Raw genomic sequence first — 20,896 nt, 5'->3', positions numbered from 1 at the left:
CCTAACCCAAATTCTAGCCCCGATAAGGGTGAAAAAATGCTACAGCTGGCTTCACTAAGGTTTCAAATCAACCTCATTGTCTGTTACATTAGCGATTACAGCTTTTAGCATAGTGGAGCCCAGCAGTTTCTTAGGATGTAGCAGATGCCCTTCGGTTCCTCTGCTTTTTTCCTATTGCTAATTTATTACCCTCGTGACTCTGTCAAGAAAAATCTGTGGGGCATTCCTTTCCTTTTGGAGGGGGCGGATGGAGGGGGGCTAACATTGACCCAACACTGAGCCACCAGCGTATGCAGAGGCATCTGGTGTTCCCCGCGAAAAGAGACCAGACTTCTGCTCTCACCTAAAGCCACACATAACCACCCCGTTTGTGTCTTAGTGCCACCAAAATCACGGACAAGACTATTGCGTAACATGTATGGTAGCAACAGGGGTCTGTTTTATCCAGACTCCGCTACCTTCATAATTCCAAATACTCAGCAGCAGCAAAAAAGCATCAAGCAAACCGAAGGTGACCGGAAGAACTTAATTATTCTCTTCTCCCCTTTCCCCCGTCTCTCTTTTCCCTTCAGCCGCAGGCCTTTCCCACGCTCGCCACGGCAGCGCCGCAGAGCCCCGGGACAGGCCGCATGGCCGCGGGACCCCCAGCAGGTTTCCCTAAGGGACACCCGCCGCCGCGGGGCCGGGGACGGAGGCGCCTCCAGCTCGCCCGGCACCCCCGCGCCCGCTCGGGCATCCCCTGTGTCGCTGTCCCGGGGCTGGGGCAGCACCGCCGAGCCGCCGCGCCGGGCCCCGCCTGCCGCCGCCGCGCCGGGCCCACGGCCGGGCCGAGGGGTCCCTCTGCCGGGGGGAGGCGGCGCGGCCGGGGGGGCGGCTCCGGCTCGGCCCGAACGAGCGCGGCCGGCGGCCCCCGCGCAGCCCGGGTCCGGGGCGCCCTGCCCCGCCGCACCCACCGCCGTGCGCCGCGCTGCGAGCCCCAGGCTGGGGCGTTACCTGCGGGGGGGCAGGGGCTCCGCGGGGGGGCCGGCCAGGCCGGGCCGGTGGGCCGAGGCCAGTTCATGGGGTTCAGCCAGGAGCAGTGCCGGGTCCTGCACCCGGGTCACAGCAACCCCACACGGCGCTACAGGCTGGGGCAGAGCGGCTGGGAAGCTGCCGGGCAGGAAAGGCCCTGGGGGTGCTGGCTGATGGCCGGCTGAAGGTGAGCCAGCAGTGCCCAGGTGGCCAAGAAGGCCGACAGCATCCTGGCCTGTATCAGAGACAGTGTGGCCAGCAGGACCAGGGCAGTGCCTGTCCCCCTGTACTGGGCACTGGTGAGGCCGCACCTGGAACACCGTGTTCAGCTTTGGGCCCCTCACTTCCAGGGGGACACAGAGGTGCTGGAGCGTGTCCAGAGACGGGCAACGGAGCTGGGGAAGGGGCTGGAGCACAAGGCTGATGAGGAGCGGCTGAGGGAACTGGGGCTGTTCAGCCTGGCCAGGAGGAGGCTCAGGGGGGACCTTGTTGCTCTCTACAGCTCCCTGACAGGGGCTTGCAGGCAGGTGGGGGTCGGTCTCTTCTCCCAGGCAACAAGTGATAGGGCAAAAGGAAACAGCCTTAAGGTACACGAGAAGAGATTTAGATTGGATATTAGGAATAACTTCTTCACTGAAAGAGTCATCGAGCATTGGAACAGGCTGCCCAGGGAGGTGGTTAAAAAATGCATAGATACAGTGCTTAGGGACACAGTTTAGTGATGGACTTGGCAGTCCTGGGTGAACGGTTGGACTTGATGTTCTAACCTAAATGATCCTACGATTCCAAGATGGGCTGCACATTGGTGGCTGTGTTGGATCTGATCCCATGGTGGTGCACAGCCTATTGGGGTCACGTCAAGGGACACAGGATTACTTGTCCCTGTAACAGTGCCGGCTGTGGTGCAAGCCCCACAGCATCCTTCCCTTTCCACCTCGGAGCAGGGAGGGGGGCAGCAGGTCACATCTCAAAGGCAAAATGTGGCACTGCCTCTGAGTGCCTGTGCTCAGATTTTTCAGGCTGCCAGACAACCTGCCTTTGAACAGAGTAAGAACTTTCATGAACAAGAAATACTGTTCCTCCCTGGGCTCATGGAAATGAATCAATAGTCCTCACCCTCAACACAGCAAGCAGGGACACAGTCACATCGTCCAAACTCCTGCACACGCAGCATTTTGGGAAGAAAAGGCAGAACGAGGAAAGGATGGATGATCTTAGTGCAGTGGGCAGAGGATGGACCAAAAGTGATTTTCTGATCACTGCAGTGCAGCAGCTCATACCCAATGAATTGTCTTCAAATACCTTTCTCACAAATCACTTACAGCACATTCCCACCGATGTAGTCCAAAATAATGAAATCTTCTTTAGAAATTGAAATCCAGTCATTATTTACATTCCAAATCCCCCAAATCACTATGGCTGATTCACTATCTCTAAGGACCTGTCAAACCTGGGAGAAGGAGGTCAGATCCAAGAAGGTATTTCTAGGCCCCCTGGCTTCAGGGGAGACCCTAGCAGCTCTGCTAAGTGGAAAATAATGTCATGCTGGTCCCAGTCCTCCTTTCACGCTGGTGTGATGCTGTCAATAGTGGTGGCAATGCATTAACTTTAACGTAGGTGTAATTTAGCAGAGGGTCATGTCTGCTTTTTCCCCTAAAGAGCCTTTGAAAAAAGCAATGTCAGACCTTCCCGTTAGGTTATTCCCAAGTCATGTTCTGCAATACAATCATCAACAAAAATGTAGAGTGCCTTCACTTTAAGGTGTGATGATAAAAGAATGCCTGGTAGCCAGTGGGAAATTTCAAGGGATGAGAGCAGTCCTTCCAGCTCCTCAGGCAAGTAAGTTATTAACTTGTTTCATTCATGCCCTTTAGCAGGAAGCAGAACGAAGCGTAAATCCAAGTCCTAACTATTGCAGATTTCATGCCTAGTTTGGCATCTTAGTTTTTTCCAGCTCTCGTAAGTAGGTGTTTATCGTCGAGAAGCTCAGCTTTAATGGAAGAAGAAAAGTCCGTCTCTTAGTCCTTCTGTTTGCAGAATACAGATGTTTGCAGCTGCACCCTTGTGGACGGCAGTGTGCCAGCTTTCTGCCAGTGCTATGAGGCAGCAGCAAGGTGTTTTATAAACCAGTGAGGATGGTGGCTCAGCAATCTCTGTTGAAATATCAGCTATACTGACCACACAAATGGAGCTGCTCGTGTTTTGGCACTGACATGCTCTAGAAGGGTCCTGTCTGAATATCCCCGAGGGTGGCAAAGTTCCCTCTTTCTCACTGACACATGGACCCTCTAAGAGCTCATGTGTGGGACTGGATACTTTCACTCCATTATAACAATTTTCAGCACGTTCATAGCTCATGGACAGAGCTAAACTCATGACCAAGTGTCTCAGTCTGCTGCAGAACAGACACCTCAGCACACAAGCAGTTTTCTTTGCAAAGGCATTCACACACTCCATATGCCATTTTACAGGTGCCATCCAGCGAATGGTTTGCTCTTCTTATTACTTATCAGCAGAAGGTATTGCTGCAGTCTTGGAGGTCTGTTGCCCATTCAGTCTGCTTGTGCTTAGCACTTTCTCTGCCTGGAAAAAGAGCACTAAGAAACTTTATGCTGCAATTTATTCCTATTTTACTTTCTTCACATTAAAACTGCATCCAGTCCTGCTTATAACGACCATCTTATTCCCCAGCAAGGCAATCCTTATACCCTCAGAGATGCATTTCTCCCCACAATTCTCACAGTTAGCAATGAAACTCTCCACTTTATTGGCACCCTTATTAACCACCAAGCTCTTTGGAGCAGAGAGCCGATGCCCCAGTGAAGCAGACAGACTGCCTTTGATTCTGATGGACTCAAGTTAGGCTACAGGTTCACCCCCAAACTGTGTAGCTCCATCTGCAATGGGCCTAGGCTCCTTGACTGATTTGCAGAGGGCAAAAGCGTTCAAACAGCTCCTTGTAAGAAGATTTGAAGATCTACGTGTGAAATCAATGTTATGGACTGATACCATGTTTTGCCCAAAAGTGTTTTAACTCCCTGTTCTCCCTTTTCCCGGCCCAAGCTGGGAAAGAAGAAATGAAGTTTGTTTCACAAGCGCGGCTATGCCAGAGATGAAGCAGAGAGGATCTAGCATTTCAGAAGATGTCTGGCAGCTTTGGTGCTACCAGCTAACTTTGAAGGACTTCAACACGTTCTCTATGTTCAGCCCATCACAACGATGCCATAAGCTTTTTTCTGCATCCAGCTCTGGGACAAGCAAAACATTTGATCTATAACCCTTTGAAATCCACCAAAACTCTACATTAGCTTGGTGGTGTCTGAGTTGGGCCCAGAGACAATTTCCCAAAGAGTCATCTATTTACCAAGGTCCAGCACATAAGGAGGCGAGGTATTTGTTTATGCTTCGAGGACTGAAGATGTTCCTGTTATTTATATAACAGGAACATCCACCCCTCTCATTTCTAACTGCTGGAAGTGGGAGGACATGCCGGGAAGGGAGGATGCATCTCTCCACCCAAACAGCAGACAGATCTCACCACCTCCTGTCTCTGCCTAGCGAAGCTCCTTTGTGGCCTCTGCATAAAGGTCAAGGTTTTCAAAATCATACCATACTAGAGCTCATGGAGGATGATTTTCCCACACATGAAGGAAAAGAAAATGTTCAAAAAAAAAATTAGGATATAGACGTATAAAGTGTGAGGCTGAAGGCCTATGGTACCTTTATGACGCCTCAAATTCCATTAACAAATTGGGTTTTTTTCCAGAAGAGTTCAATCTTGTTTCATACTTTGCAAAAGGCTGGGGATTGTTCACAGCACTTCAGGCTTTCTTGAGAAACCTCTCTCTTTCTCCCCCCATGGGAAGCAAAGGCAGAGAAGGTCTCCCACCTCTCTAGCACAGATGGATAAACTGGTGCCCAGGTGCCCAGAGATGGCATTTATACCACAGTTTGCCACCTTTGTGACCAAAAAGTGCAAAATTTGACTCTGTCTAATTTTGGTAGAGTGATGAGGGGAATACTCATCCTGTCCACAAAAACAAATAGAGCCGTGAGCACATCAGGATGACCCAGACTAAACACATCCATGGCAGGCAAAATCTGTGGGTGGTACTCAATATTAACTCAGCTCCTTACCCACGTGCACCAGCATGCTACCTTTAATTAAATTAGCATAAGCTATCTCTTTGACATTCTGCTTTAATATTATAGACATGAGGTTTTATCCCAGTAAATGCATAAAATGTTAATGCATCTCAGAGTCATTTTTTCATGTCCCTCTGTACACTGACTGTTTCTATTGCCTTAATGATCTAGTTCGGTTTTGCCAGCTGGGATGTGTGTGTTACAGACCAAGCCAATGTTTGGTTCTCAAAAGAAGAGGGCAAATCACTACGGTGGCTTCCTTATTGCAGCGTTGTGGGGCTCCCCAGTGAGACAGAGGAGCCTTACAGCTGTCGTCTTCCCAGAAGTTATCTGAGCCTGGGGACAGGCACTAGTTGGGAGCAATTTGTGCTGGGTTTGAATCTGCTTCTGCCCCATTCACTAGGGCAGAGATGGTGTAGGCACCTTGACCATTCTCCAGCAAACAAGGGTTGCTGCCGAAGGGCTACGCTCCCTCTGCTGTTTCCTCACTTTCAAAAGCACTTTCACAGTGCTGTGAAAAATGTCATGGATAGCTGAAAATCTTATTCCATATGCAATGTATAAAGCCGGGATAGGTCATGCTGCCTTCCTCATCCAAGGAGCTCCCCAGCACACTCTTTGGGTATGATTTGTTTCAGGTGTCTTGCATGTGAAGTCTCCAGACCACACGGACCTACCTGGCCAGGCTCTCATGTCCAACTCACTGCCTACCACCACCTGTAGGTCCCCCTCCTTGCTGGGTTTCTGTCACCCAGGTTGCTGAGCACCAACCCAAAAGCCATCCTGGATCCTTCATCAGTATCAGCACTTTTGCTTCAGACTGTTCTCTCTACCTGGGCCCAGAAGGCTTGCTGTGAGGTAGTGAACCCAGGGAAACCAAGGAACCGAACCCCAGGTCTGCAACACATGGTTTATGTGTTTCCATACAGCCTTCACATTTGCATGTTCCTGAATTAATCACTTTAAATTAATGCTTGCTAGTTTTCTCATATCAATAAATGTACTGAATGCAAAACAGTATCATCCTTACAGTGACTATTTCTAGCTCTACAGCAGATTAAAATTAAACTTGCTGATGCTTCAAAACTGGCAAAATCATGCAACTGAGGTACAATTTTTAATGCTATGTAGACTGCTATTAGTGGTGGGGTAGCTTGTATTAAAAATTCTATGTATATGAAATGCACTTTTAAACACTTGACCATAGCAGCAAAAAGCTCACTTGCTTTGTTCTTTAAAGATAATGGGAACTTGCTCTACTGCAGCATCACTACCTTGTTAGTTGTGACTCTGCTGCTTTCCTGGTGCCATTGCACATCTCTTGATTCAGCAGCTGCATCTTCTCTAGATTTATACAATTCTTCCACTCTGCGTCGAGAGTTCACCCTTTTTTCGTGCTGTAGGTCTAATGGTGCCCCAGATATTTCAGCCTACAAAGATTATCTATCTGACCTGTGATCAAGTGAGCGATGTCCCTCTGTACACAGAGAACGCAATAAAAGGAGCCAGAATGCCTTCTTCTAGAGATCCTCCTCTGTATTATTATTACAACTTTTCTGCCCCTGCAGAAAAGCTTCCCAGCTTTTCAGGAGCTTTCCCTTTTATCCAGATCACGTACAACAGCCTGTGATCACACATGTTGCAAGATAACTTCATATCTTCAGGCTCAGGAAAAGACCGATATCCCAACTCTTCTTCAGACAGCTCACACGGCTCAGGAGGAAGGCTTACGGGCAGAGGAAGATGGGTGAGCCCTGCCCTGGATCCCATCCTCCATCCCAGGGCAGGAGTGGCAGGACATAGCAGGCCATGTTGATATGAGCTCCTGAGCAAGGCTGCTCCCGAACAGCCCACAGTTTGACAGTGTCAACACCCCTTGCTAGGGTGTTGGATTTACACAGTCTCCATCTTTCAGCCCACAGCACATTTAATGAGCCAGGCAGGCATTACAGTGTCCTCCTCAAGACAGCAGCAGAGAGTGCAGTGTGCTCAGCTGATGATTAAAGCAAAATCTGTGTGATTTTACAGCTGGGCCTGGTAGGATTCAAGGTTTATTTTTACTGAGAGTTCATAGTTAAAAGCAGCATTAGTTTCTGTTGTCTGCTTTTACTGCCAGTTGCCATTCCTGCTCTCCACCCCCATCTCAGGGCCCACGGTGCCCCTCTTTAATGCTGGCACCTCCCTGGTGCTCAGCTGGGGTTGCTTGCAGAGTCCAGGGTTGATAAGAAATTATAACCAGTGCTGCAGGAGCAAGAGACAGCATGCAAAAAAGCTGTCTCTATCAATATTTCACAATTAAAAAATGAGTCCTATTGAGCCTCCCTGTAGCTATGCTAAGCCTTTAATATAAAAAGGGTTTGCAGCTTTTGGTGGAAAGACCCTATGAGGAAGGGCAAGGGAGCTGTGTATCTCTCCATCAGGCTGCTCACACTACCACAACCAGCAATGCTTTCAGGGGAGCTTTTTGCAGGAGATGTTACATTTCAGCTTGGCTTCCTAAGGGGCTGATTATCCCAAAATAGCGACAGTCTTACCTGTTGCTTCCTGCCCAGGAAGGAGCTTGTGTTGCTGACTTGCGGCTTGCTGTGGGGTAAGTACATGATGTTTGCCTTACAGTGATATGGAAGCAGCCAACTTTGCTCCTGTGGTAATAATAAAAAGCATTTTTAAACAGTGCACCTGTGAAGAGGGGCTATTTTTTAAGCAATGGCCCAGGCACCTGCCTCCTGTCACCTCTGCTCTGCAGCAGAAGCAAGGCAATGCCATCTGACTAGCGAGCAGTCCATGAGGCATCTCTATCACATCCTCTGCACTGCAAGGTGCACAGGCACCATCACCCATGGCCTTCAGCAAAGAAAATGCAAAAGCATCAATGCCCAGGGTTATTTGCTTTGCCAAGTGGAAATGCTTGTTCTCATTCTCCTGTGAAAAACCTGTGAAAAATGGTAACAGCACCTGACGCCTTTGCCCTGGGTGGTGAGCCCTTTTAAACTGCCTTGCCATAATCCAGACAAGAGTTGGAAAAAGCACGTTATCACTGCTCAGATGTGGGTAGCAGAGGTGGGACGTGGTTTGCTCACTACCCTGTACTGGCATGCCCATGTACTGCCTGGCAATGGATGCCACAGTAGGTCTCAGCATCAGCAACGATGCCCAGTCAGCCACCGGCCACGAGCGTGGTCCATCAAGCTGCTCACTTGGCTCAGCATTTCTCACCCAGCTGTGTGCAGACCCTGATTGATTCACAGCTGCCCAGTGCTGTTGATCTGGATTTTAAACATTTTTTTTAAATCCAAATAGTTGGGAACTTTGTAAATTACGAGAGCACTTCAGAAGTGATAACACAGCATTGTGCCCAGAGAGGGGTCAGTGAAGGTCCTGAGTGGGAAGCATTGCCTGAAGCAAAGGAGAGGTTTGCATGTCACTCTGAGTCTGGTTGCTTGAACACAGGTTTATTTATTCTACCTAACTGTAACCACGAGCGAAGCCTTGTCTGCTTGTCAAGTCAATGGAGAAGTCTGTAACCCCAAAAGGATGCTCCAGCTCACAAGTATCTGGGGTTACCTGTCTCTCTGCACTGACTACAGAAAGCAAACACAAGGTATTAGCTCTGTTTGATAGCACGAACACACACTTGGATGCATCTTAGCTGCTACTCCTGTTTCTCAGGAGTAGTTCAATCACTGCAGCAGGAATTTTTCAGCAGAATGTTTGACTTCAAGGGTTTTTTTATGGGTTTGTGTTTCTTATCTGAAAGATTCAAGTTCATCAAAATTCAATCTGCACGGGGGATTAGGGCCAGGTTTCATCAGGTTTATGTCAGAAAATATTTTAACACAGTTTCAAAAATCACCAGACTGCCTTGTTCCAACAAGTTCTAAATGGAAAATTCCCAACTTCTACTTTGGTTTTTTGGTTCTTTTTTTTGCTTTAAAAATTAATCCCATTAGGATTGCCAGTATTTACAAAACTTCTTCTAAACCAATGAAAACTAAATGGTTTGATGGATATCACTCTTTCAGCTCAGTAGTTTTTCCAGGTTTTTGGTTATCAAAACTTTTCATGGCCTTATCCTGACCTTATCATCTCACCCTAGAACAGAATAACCCTACAAAATATTTTCAAAAGGGAGAAAAATATTTCCTGGTGTCCTTATTTCAACCAACTGAAATTGCAGTGATTTCTGTGGTGTTGAGCTCCCACAGGCACTCGGGCTCCTGAAGGGAGAAAGGGAATGCTAATTCCATGGTTGGCTTTACTTAATTAAATAAAAAGAATATTTGGGCAAAAAAAAATAGAATTCTCCCTAGACCCTGCCCTGATCAAGCTGTGCTCAGATTATCCTCATTTTAGCAAACTGACTGTCAGGTTTTGTGAGGCAGCAGGAAGATGTGCTATTAACAAGTCAGGTATTTATAGCACAGATGTCAATAATTTGGAGTATTTAATCACAGCATACTTGGATTTGTCCACAGGTCAGACAAACGAGCTGGCTGTGTCAAGGGTCAGGGATGTGTATGGAAGCTGGTCTGGTTCTATCTATATATTATCACATTTCTCCTCATTCTTGTATAAAAAAAGACATCATGGACGCAACCTCTAACCAAGTCATGCTGGATTAGGCCATCTCCAGCCAAGGCCAGATCCTGTGTATCTAGTAAGGGTCAGCTCTGTACAGTCTTAAAGAAGTTCCAGGTGGGGATGGGGAAGGTTTGCTTTTCCCAACTAATGGCATGGCATATATTTTGCTTGCAAAAAGCCTTTCAGATATGTAATTTCACAAATATTATGAAAAGGTCTTTTCTGAGCACCCAGAGAAGGTGCACAAGCTAATCCTGTAGCACTGAGATGATAAAAGCACACCCTGAAGAAATGCATAATTGAAGCCCAGCCCTAAATATTAATGGGATACAAGAGGAAGAGGACACTTTCCTCAACTTTGCACTTACCAAACCGCCTGTTTGGATTTGAGCAGAGATATTCTCACAACCACTCCAAGCTCCTTAAACCCCCTCCTAGAAGACTGTGGCACTCTAAACTAACGCTACCTTCATCTGAAATTCCCCAGCTCGTTTTGTATTAAAATCTCAAGAGGAATGTGGTGCTGTTTATAGGAAGATGTGCTTCAAATGCAAATGGAAACAAAGGATGCTCCCCGAGTCCCCTGACACCACAGAGCGGGGAGCAACATCTGTGTGGGAGAGAGGATGCACAGAGGGATGGGGCACAGTGAGCAGGGGCTTGCTCCAGCTCTGGAGATGCCCAGCCAGGGCTGCTTGATACGATGCTCAGTGATGGGGAGGATACTGAAGGCTCATGGTAGACCCTCTCCAGTTGGTTAATGCACTGTTTTGGGGGATGTTTGCAACAGGGTTTTAAAGCAGGATCCGTCCAGTGCAGCTCTATGGGTGGCAGTCGCAGGGACCAGGCGCTGTGTTCACCCGTTTGCCAGCCCATATAAACTGCCCCAGACTGCTGCAAGAAAGGGGTCACAGCTGAGCATTCACACGGGAGGTGACTCGCCTTCAGGCTCTACAGGCAAAAGGCTCCCATGACGCCAGGGGCCAGAGCAAGCCACTGGCAGGTACATGAAAAATAGATAGGATTGGAATTTTTTTCTTCAAATGCCATCTGAGCATGGAAATTGCTCTGCAGCCAGTGCATCACTGGAGCAGGGCAACAACATGCCAGGAGCCCGTGCTCCCAAGAGAGCTGGTGATGGGCAGCCTCGAGGAACCAAACTCCCCTGCAGCCTTCACCAACCCTCAGGCCAGTAAAATGTAAGCAATTTAAATGAAGAAAAAAAAAAAAAAAAAGGGGGCTTCTCTCTGTCTGTTGATGTGACTTAGCCTGCTCTCTGCTGGCTCTGTGTGCTCCCGTGTGTTTGTGGTCAGGATCACTGTCAGCGTTACATGCACTACATTCTCCCCCGGATCAAGCCCTGGGCTGGGAGTGGGGAGATGCGGGATCCCCTCTCCATCAGGCTGACAGCCTGTTAAAGGAGTTCAGACTCTGTCTGCACATTTTTCTGACCCCAGTTTCTAAGCCTTGCTGCTGCCTCTCCTAACCCCTGCCTGCAGCCCCTGCCTGAGCAGCCAGCAGAAGAGAGATGATGCCGCAGACTGCCTTGTCCATAAGCAGGGTTGTTCAACGTGAATCTCCTTCAGACCCTTCTGCCTGTGTCCCTGTGTCCCTGGCCAAGCCCACCGCAAAGGGCTGTGGCTGGAAAGCTGTTCGCTTCCCATCCAAAGTTCCAGGGTGCCCACAGAGGCTCTGCCACCCTGCTGTCTTGCCGAGGGCTGAAGTGATCTGGTTGTCCTTCCTCTCCTCCTGGCCAAGCACCTGAGCTGCTTCCCCCCACAGACTTCCCCCCCTCTGAGAGACACCGTGGAGAGGTCCAGACTGTGTAATGTACGGACAAGAGGAGACCAATGGCTCTTGTTCTCCTGAGCCCCTTCTCCACCAGAGAGTGAGGTTTCATCTACCCTTTCTGCTCAGTCTTTTCTTTTTAGGGCACTGTGGCCGAGCTTGGCCTGTCCAAATTCAAGATACATTACAAATGTCTGAGAACATAACATGACACACCAACCCTGGGATTAAATTTCTTCCTCTTCTTCCAAAAATCCAGCTTTCAAGGAATGTGAAGATTAAAGCCCTTAGGATTTTGCTAGTAAGCCCTCTCAAGAATTCCTCCTGGAGCAAGGATGGGCGTGGGCTGGGACGCAGTGATGGCACAAGGACAGCCTGTTCGTACTGGTCAGAGGCAGGAGGTACAGGCACTGCTCAGCAGTGTCTTCAGGAGGGAAACAAGCAGGAAGAAAGAGCAATTTGAGCAAACAGGGCTAAAATGGCCTTAAGTACCTTCTGGCTGTAAAACAGAAGGTTCCTAGTCATCAGAGCAGCCGTGCTCTCTGATCACCTCGCACAAGGTGCATTTGGAGGGGGACCTCCCATCTCTGCACCTTATGATGGAGCCAGACAAGCTCCTGAAGGGTGTTGCAACATGGTGACAGGACAGCCAGAAAACAGGCAGGATAACTTGGCACAACCCTTCCAAACAGACGCTGTGAGCCCACACCAGCTGTCTGGGCTGTATATGCCAAACCAACATCCCCACTGTCGGCATGGAGCCACCCTACAGCCACCAACCCCCACCTCCTCATGCAGCAGCACAGAGAAACCATAAGAAACAGGAGGGGGTTTATGGGGTCAGACAGCATTATGGGCCCATTTCCTTCCCATGCTAATCTTCATCAGACAGACATCACTCTATGGCCTCACGGAAGCAAACATGTCCATAGGCATCAGCCACATCCCAAGTTTAGAACGATTTTAACAAGCTGGAAGGAGCAAAATAAACAGGACTTGATCTGCAAGCTCCCCATTCTTGACAGCGTCCCCAGAGGTGGTGGAAAGCTGAGGAGATAGCTCCTTGCTTTAATTGGTACATTAAAATTCTTCCAGGCTGCTACAGAACTGTTAATAGGCAACTTAATTAAGCACTAACCCGGTTCATATTTCTACCCTCCAGAGGCTCTTGTTTCATTTTTTTTTTTTTTACTACATCTAAAGCCATGGGGAGTTTTGTCCTAATCATGTAAAACAAGCTGAGGGCACTGACACCAAGCAACTTATTTAACTCCTGATCTAGACACCTCTGCCAGATGCCCGGGCCTGCAGTTACTTCCCCCCAAAAAATAAAGGACTCCAGGAATAAGGTGTGAATTGCTACAAGCCAACAAAAATAAATGCCAACAGTCCTTAGCACCAGCAGCCAGCTCACCCCCACTGAGTGCAAAAAGGAGACAGCATTGGGCAAAGACAGGTCCTTTCCAGGCATGAGGTGCCAACAAGCAGGTGTTGGTCAGGCAGTTGCCTGCATGACTGAGGAGTCTCATTCAGCCTCTCACAAGCATCACTCAAATGCAGGTGTGCTCCATGCTGTCCTCAGCCACACACCACCCAGAGGAGACCCCACAGAGCACCATGCAACAGAGAAGAGGTAGCTGATCCTCAGGACAGCTTTAATATCTGGCTACTTCATCCACCTGGCTCTCCCTTTCACCATCAGCAGAAGGAACCACAGGAATAAGGATTCGTGCCCCACAGCACACCCTGGCCCCTCATCATTACTGGGCAACTAATTCACGCGTGCAGTCGGAATGTCAGGCTGGTTTGATGGGTTTGCTGAGGAACTCCTCAGCAACGACACTCTCGGAAGTTTTATTTTTCTTTCTAGGGCTGGGCTGGGGTAAATCAAAACATGCCTCAATAGCTGTCATGGAAAATGATGGGTTTAATAGTCATGCAAACAATAGTGAGGTTTCCATTACAGGTGAGTTATGAGCCATTTAAGTTAAAAAACCCAACTGGATTTTACAGCTGCCAGGCACACTTAAGGTAATACCCACAGACTGAGGAAGGAGGGGTGACTGTGGAGAAGCCAAGCAGTCCCCTGGCTCATGGAGGGAAGGTGCATTTGTTTCTAGTGATGAATGAATATGAACGCCTCTGCTCAAGGAGAACTGGTCTGTTTGCCTTTAAAGCCTTGTACACCAACAGGCACGCTGCCAATGCACACATCATGATAGGGGATTGAACAGTAAAGCCAATATGGATTTTCCTCTCTGAAAAATAGGGTCTGTTTCCTTCTGTAACATTTTTATTCCAAGGGAAACAAAGAATTTCAGAGCCCCCAAAGACGGTAATAGCATAGCTGGAGACTTCTAGCACAAACATTGACAAACAGCTGGGCAGGGGACAGTGAGGAAAGCACTCTGGTGACGTAAATCAGATTGGCTACATGGAACTTGAGTTTGGTTTGCATTTGCTGAAGTCCTGTCCCATGGGTAGAAACAGGATCAGGTGGTGGTGAGGTACAACTGCCCACTGAGCTCCTGGGTTGGATGAAGTGATGGGACCAGACCGGCTTATCCCAGTAAGCACCCCTGTAAGAGAGGCTGTACAAGGAGCAGAAACGTGCTTTGCAGCATGATCTAAAACTGTGAGACGCCCACTGGGTTAAAAGTACTGCAGAACGGAATGGCTTGAAAATAGACATTAAGCATGTTGTTACTGAAAATGCCCCTTCCTTCCCACAACAGTAACAAGGAAAGCCTCTACGGGGGGGAAAAAATCAAACCAAATTACACTTTTCCCTTGAACATCATAATTTTATGGTCATTTCTGTGGATGACACTCATAAAAAAATAAAACCCAAACCTGAGAGGAACTTGCTTTCCATTCATTCTTTTCCTTGCTCCTCTCTTCCTTAACTTTTTCCTTCCACAGGAGAGAGGAAGGTAGAGACCACCCAGGAAAAACAGGCACTAATGGAATAACGCCTGGAAGAAGGTGAAAAAAGAAGCAGCCAAGTTTAGTTCCCATTGGAAACCTGAAGCTCAGACAGAAAGGATGTAACATGTAGTTGTGTTTTCTAGGAGTGAATTGGAGAGACACAAATGCCTTCGAGCCAGGAATGCGTGTCAGCCAGCCCTGCAGAGCCCCCTGTCTCCCTCTGCTGAGGTGCTAAATCTGAGAAAGGGGTAAAGATCTCCAAGCTGTGACCAGGATACAGTGGCAGACTCCCTGCAACAAAAGCCCGCAGGGCTTGGAGGGATGGGCTAGGGAGTGATGGGCAGGAGGTATCTGCTGAGGCTCTTTGAGCTGGTGCCTAAGGGAGAAGACAAGTTTGGGTTGCCCCAGCTCTGGCCCTGTGCGCTGGAAGGGACCTTGGGACAGGAAGGAGCCATGAATTTCTGGGATCTGGATGGGAATGACCCCAGCTTGGCGTCTGACTGCAAAGAAGGAATCAAGGTGGGGAAAAGGTCTAGTAAGACCATTCAAACCCAGAAAATCACTTTCAGTGTCGTGTCTCCCCGCTGAGGTGCCTGAGCCAACCACAGTGGCTTTGTGTCAAGAGGAAAAAAGGTCCCCTGGCTGTCATGTTTCACCATTTGGTAGAAATTCTCCTCTCCTGCCTTCCCGTGGGAAACACTTGCCCTCGAGTTTGAGGAGAGACCTACCCAGGCTGGGTCTTTGCCAGGACATCCCGGACGCCGTTCTTGGGAACATCTGCAGTGCAGCCCCCCCACGGGTCTACACCAACCAGCAGTTATCTGCCTGAACGTCCACCACCACCTCGGAGAGCAGCTGCCTGCCAGCCTCAGAGGTCTCCCGCCGGCGGGGGGAGGCTGCAGCATTCAGCTGACACCTCCATGATGGTTCAGCCTCGCTGCACGCACATCGATTTTGCTGGGAAAGTCCCGACCCGTCTCAGCACAAGCTGTTCGGAGATCCCTCGCTCATCCTTTGATCCTGTGGCACAGTCAGGACCTACAGAGGCAAGATGCACCTTTTGTAGAAATGCTTTCTTCGATCTGTTCGAGCTGATAGCACATCCTCACGAGACTGGGTGACGTGTGAGCTGGGTTCCCACAGACACAGCCGAGGTGAAAGCTAGTACTTCCAGGCAGCGGTGGGAAACAACTTGGAGATTTAAGTACACATACCTATCTGCAGGGGCTGGGGTGTGAAAATGACCTTTTTAAAGCACTTACTGCACTTTTGTTTTATCACCTTCTTGGATAACATAGCTAGAAGGCCAGGCAACTTGTGTTTCTCTTCCTAGGCCTTTTGTCTGGCTACACAATACTGCTTCCAATTTCCAGAACTCTCAAAGGAAATACTGATTTCATGCCATAGAACAGAGATTATTATTTCTCTCTCAGAATTTCTTGGGGGGGAAGAAAATGAGGTATACCAACACATCCATTTGCACAGAACATTTCTTTAAAACCTCAGGAATTTGAGTTGCTGTTACCTAATTGCTCTTCTTAGATCTCAGATTGAACTTGAGGTTTGATCAGAACACTTTCAGTGTAAATGTTACAGAATGACTACTTAGTAAAAGTATTCTTTCCCCATCTTGTAACATGGAGAATGCTTTGATGCACCTGCACACAGTGAATTTCAGATCACAGAGCAGAGAACTCCGGGGCAGGGAAGCTCTCCTACCAGTGTTTAACTTGCAGTAGCTCACTTAACCACGAGATGTCTTTGTGTGCTGCTCAGCCATCCAGAGCACACCTGGTGACCAAAGCCAGCCTGATTCTGAATCAAAGTTGCAAGGGCCTTCTTTTGTCCATTGCAGGCTTTTTTTAAAAAAAAAAACAAAAACAAACAAACCAAAAAACCAAAACAAACCACTTAATAATTGCTTTGTATCCAGGAAAACCTCTAATTCCATGATACTGCCCTCACATCCTGCGCTGCCAAGGATTAGAAGAGTACTCAGTAAGCCATAACAATAGACAGAAGTACTGGCCTGGGTGGTGTGAACACATAAACCTCTGGTGTCATTCACATCCCTTCCACAATCTGGCAGAACTGGCTGCTCCTGGCAGGCCTCTCTATACATCTGCCCAGTGCCTAGCACAGGGCAGCCCTATACATATTTCTTCACTGTCTGAGCTGGATGCATATATAAAGGTAGAATTATCTGGTTCTTGCCCTTCTTCAAGCTATCAAACCCAAGACATCACTGACTGCAAGAGAAGGCAGACGGAGCAAACAGCGGGTTGGAATCTTTTATTTAGTAATCAGTCCTGCTGTGTGGGCAGCATCTTAGCAACAGAAACCCAAGTATGCAAAAATACTGAGTTTTCACAGTGAAAAACCAGACAGTATAAAATATTCCAGTATTGCCTCTTAGAAACATTATTTCAGTAAGACGCCTGTTTCAAAGGCAACACGCTTATTTATTTTGTTTGCTTTCTATTCTCAACCCCTCCCCACAAAGAATTGTTCAGACAGTAACCCTCCTTACCCCAAACTACCCACACATGTTGCAGGGAGAGATACACCACATGAAATCCCTTCTTGATTTCCAAAGGTTTATTGAAGAACATTCTCCCAGTAGTGTCAAGGGCCAAGAAGACCTTACTGTGACACCGAGCAGTCCTGATGTTTTACGCACCGCAGACAACTGTGCTGCTACTGAACTCTGATGACAGGCTCCGTCTCCCGGATGAGCCACTGAAGAGCTTCGTGACGGCCTTGCCTCTCCAGTTCTGCTCCAATTACTTCCCTGCACTTCTGATGGTAGTCGTTCACCCAGTTACACTAGAGAAACGGAGAGGTATGACATTCAGCATAACCACAGAAGAACTGGTGCCCTTACAAGTTATGTACAGCCAAAGTCACACAGTACAAAGCCAAAGGCCCCCGTGCCCTTTAGGACCAAGCTGTTAGCCTGGGATGGGATCCTATCCTAAAAAGACAAACCTCTGATCTATTGAAGTGACTTGTAAATTTGATGAGCAATTCGTCCCGGGTTTTCAGAGGAGCCAAGGTTCAGTTCAGCTGACACATATTCAAAGTCTCTGCAAATTGCTGCCTCCAGCAAGTCAGAAGAGCTACTTTAGCATAGTCTAGTAAATAGCTTTGCAAATTTGTAACTGAACAATGCAGTCCTGAGACACAATTGCCCTGTTGATCTGAACAAGTAACCTTATGGCAGATCTGGGTACTCTTCACAGTCCTCTTCAGAAAAAGGAAATGCAAACAGGATTATCACTCAGAAAAGGAGGATGGATTGAGGCAAAATAAAGAGTATGGTAGAAAAACAGAATGAAACACACCATGGTGAAGGTAGTGGGAGACATAAATAGAAAGTGTAGAGTATAAAGCTATTAGGGAGATAAATGCTGCTGAGCAGGCATCAGTGATGTCTGCTCGGAGTCCATATGCACTGCAGAATGTGGTGTGGCTGAACGGGACTGGTCACAAGTAGATACAGACAAGAACATGGGACAGACATTAGCATGTCTCCAGGGACACAGCACGATGGTCTGACAGAAGCAAATTAATGCAGGAGTAGGAGAAGAGAAGAGATGATAACAGCAAATATCGTATCAAGGGAACCACCAAAACATCAGAGGGGTCCTTGCTGCCTTCATCACAGAATAATTTAGATTGGAAGGACCTCTGGAGAGCTCATCTAGTCTACCGTCCCACTCAAAGCTGGATCAAGTTTAAAATTAAGTCAGATTGGTCAGGATTGCTCTTTGGATGTATGAAACAGAACAGAGACCAGTGGTTCTTGTAAACAGAACATAACAAGCTCATTCTAGTGCAAAGAAAGCAATGCAAACCTGCTGTTCCACTTACCTCTTTCTGTGTCAGTAAATTAACATCAATCATTTTCCTCTGGATTGGAACCAGGGTTAAGGGTTCAAAAGTCAGGCTCCCTCTGTTTTTGAAGTTGTACTGCAGCAGAAAGAAAAATAGGGTTGTAGATTTTTAGAAACAGCTCTAGCCAGATCACACTTACTCCTCAGTTCATGTCATCACTACAGAACAACCCATGGAATGCTCAGACAAAAGGGCAGCAACTTACAATAACATTTTTCTTACAGTTCAAGCAAAGAATTGCAATATAAACCTTAGTTATTTCTTTCAGTGGTCACTTTTTAAAGGCCATGTCCCAGGTCACAATTGTACAGGACTCAGTTTCATGTTTGGCATTTCTAAAAGCATAACTCAGCCAGACTGGCAATTAAAATGTCGAAATCTGTCTGTAGTTTTTGTTCTGCTGCCACCATATCAAGAGAAGAAAATCACAGCTTGAGAAGATCAACCAGCTCTAGAGCAATGACTCCAAGGGGCTGAATAAAGATGCTTCTGGTCTTTGACATCCAGACAGGAAACATTTCAGAACAACTCTCACACACAAATTTCAACCTATGGAAACTCTGGAGAAGCAGAACTGTCTTCTGTGCTGCCACTAGCAAAGGAGACTTAGAATCAGAGAATCATTCTCCACCAAAGCAGGGTTTTGGAGACTAGGAGTCTTGAGTAGGATTCAACTGTCTGAAGCATAGTCCCATCTCAAGTTCCAGTACTTTAAGTTTTATAAGCAGTGAGTCATGAAGAAAGGTGTATCCTGAGCAGGTCATTCACCTTGGTTTCAGCAGGGATCACAAGCACGACATTCTCTATTCGGACTCCAAAGGACCCATCTTCATAATACCCAGGCTCTGCAGAAACAGACAGCAATTAACTAAGCCACACAGCTGCACTGTGCAAATACTTATTCCCTATGGCCAAACTTCCCCAACATGGCTTTAGTCCACTGAAGTCACTAAGCAATCTTGACATCAGGCATCCACAGAAGCAAACAAATTTCTGACTCTACTTAATCTGCACAGAAGCCCCGAGCAAGGTGACAGCAAAAGTTCTCAAAGACAGGAGAAACAAGACAGACAGCCCTCGAGCTCAGAGAGTCTCCTTGCAAGTCAAGAGACAGCAGAGAGTACATGAGTTCCAAACACCAGAAACTCTGAAAATGTTAATGTCTTTATCAAAGGCAGGCGGGTAACCCCTTCCCCAAAACACTTATTTTAGAGAGTATTCCCCTGACTCCCTGAGAGGACTTTGCAGCCCTGAAAGAACGTAAGTCTCTCAGCAAACCCCAGCAGGCTGTTAATTGACTACTGGAAGAGTAAGGCACATAAAGATTTAACAGCTGCCTCAAAAAGCCCATAGCAAAGACAGGATTATCTCCTGAAAACTTAGTGTCCACCTTGTACTGTAGCCAGCTCTTCCACAGCAGAACAGGAGGCAGCATGCCAGAGCTGGGCTGGTCAGCATCACAGCTCTGCTGAGGTTTGCACTGCAGAGAGCAGGAAGCAGGCCTGCAGCACCCAACTGCAAAGATGCTTTATGGAAGGAGAAAGAGCCAAAATGAGGGTCTTTACCTATAGAACTTAAACGACAATTAAAATAACATGAGGCGGGACCAGAGCTTATGATCCCACCTTTCCATTATACCATTGTCAGATTTATTCCCCCTGCACATTAGAAGAGCTTGGTCCCTCCCCCAGCAACCAGAGAGAATCACCAATGCTAAATACCGTCAGAGACGATCATGCCAGCCTCCAAAGGCTCGTCTGCAAAGGTTTTGTAGCTAATGCCGCAAGGACCCTCATGTACATTTAGGAAAGAGCCAACTCCATGTCCTGTCCCATGCAGATAATCCAAACCACAGTCCCACAAGGCAGAGCGGGCAAAGGAATCTAGAAGATGACCTGCAGGCCAAGGAAAAGAGACAGACAGGGAGAGAGAATTTGAACAAGTCAGGCTCCCTCTGAGATGCTGATAATCACACTGAAGGCTCATACCTGGAAAACACGGGGAAAAAACCCCAACCAAATAAACAAAACAATCCACCAGCACCCCCTCAAAAAACCTACCAAAAAACAAAGAAAGGAATTAATTGGATTGTTAGAAGTCACAGGGCAGATTTGGCAAGCCTGACATTCAAGCCCTTTCTCAGCTAAGGAGCCCCCTCACTCTCTCTCTCTCCTGTTACCCAGCTCTCAGAAGATGGTCTGTAAAAGAAACATTGCACTGCTGCTTGCTCCACTGGGGTTTTCAGGAAAGCATTGAGTGGTTAAATGTCCCACAGAGAATTCAGCACCTTTCTTAAAGGTAGCTGCACTAAGCGAACAAAAAGTAGATCTGCCAATAGTATTTGCTGAACTAATCAGCCAGACTTCTTGCCTGGATTGCCAGCCATTGCAGATTGTTTCAACCACAATGCAGAGAATTTGCATTGCCTGCATGTGAGCACCAAGCCCATGTGTCCAAGTTCTGACACCCTCCAGTTTCAGTTGGGGTTTTGGTACCACTACACGGCTGCTTTTTCCTCACTTTTTTTCCAAGAATGCAAACTGCA

At 47.6% G+C, this 20,896-nt stretch overlaps 1 protein-coding gene and 1 long non-coding RNA gene across 4 annotated transcripts in view; both read right to left on the bottom strand.

Annotated features, from left to right (window-relative positions):
- Positions 1-16,300, bottom strand: part of LOC114017173 (uncharacterized) — a 38,652-nt gene extending 22,352 nt beyond the window's left edge. Inside the window, exons 1-3 of the long non-coding RNA XR_008734033.1 lie at positions 15,183-16,300; positions 14,380-14,501; positions 7,692-7,799 (exon numbers count right to left, since the gene is read on the bottom strand). This is a non-coding gene — a long non-coding RNA (uncharacterized LOC114017173). The remainder of the gene's footprint in view (positions 1-7,691; positions 7,800-14,379; positions 14,502-15,182) is intronic.
- A 431-nt stretch (positions 16,301-16,731) lies between these two features.
- The window catches only part of XPNPEP1 (X-prolyl aminopeptidase 1), a 32,049-nt gene continuing 27,884 nt past the window's right edge, over positions 16,732-20,896 (bottom strand). For 2 of the 3 annotated variants that reach the window (XM_055720504.1, XM_055720507.1), the window contains 4 exons: positions 20,073-20,246; positions 19,120-19,196; positions 18,328-18,426; positions 16,732-17,280 (listed from right to left, as the gene is read on the bottom strand). In XM_055720504.1, the coding sequence (XP_055576479.1) occupies positions 17,152-17,280; positions 18,328-18,426; positions 19,120-19,196; positions 20,073-20,246 (479 nt within the window). In that variant the 3' untranslated portion in view covers positions 16,732-17,151. Of the gene's footprint in view, positions 17,281-18,327; positions 18,427-19,119; positions 19,197-19,741; positions 19,878-20,072; positions 20,247-20,896 lie in introns of those variants that run through there. The other variant, XM_055720505.1, reaches the window with a different exon arrangement.

This window comes from Falco cherrug, chromosome 9 (genome assembly GCF_023634085.1).
Source record: "Falco cherrug isolate bFalChe1 chromosome 9, bFalChe1.pri, whole genome shotgun sequence".
Classification (NCBI taxonomy): domain Eukaryota; kingdom Metazoa; phylum Chordata; class Aves; order Falconiformes; family Falconidae; genus Falco; species Falco cherrug.
This window is presented reverse-complemented; position numbering and strand designations above follow the sequence as displayed.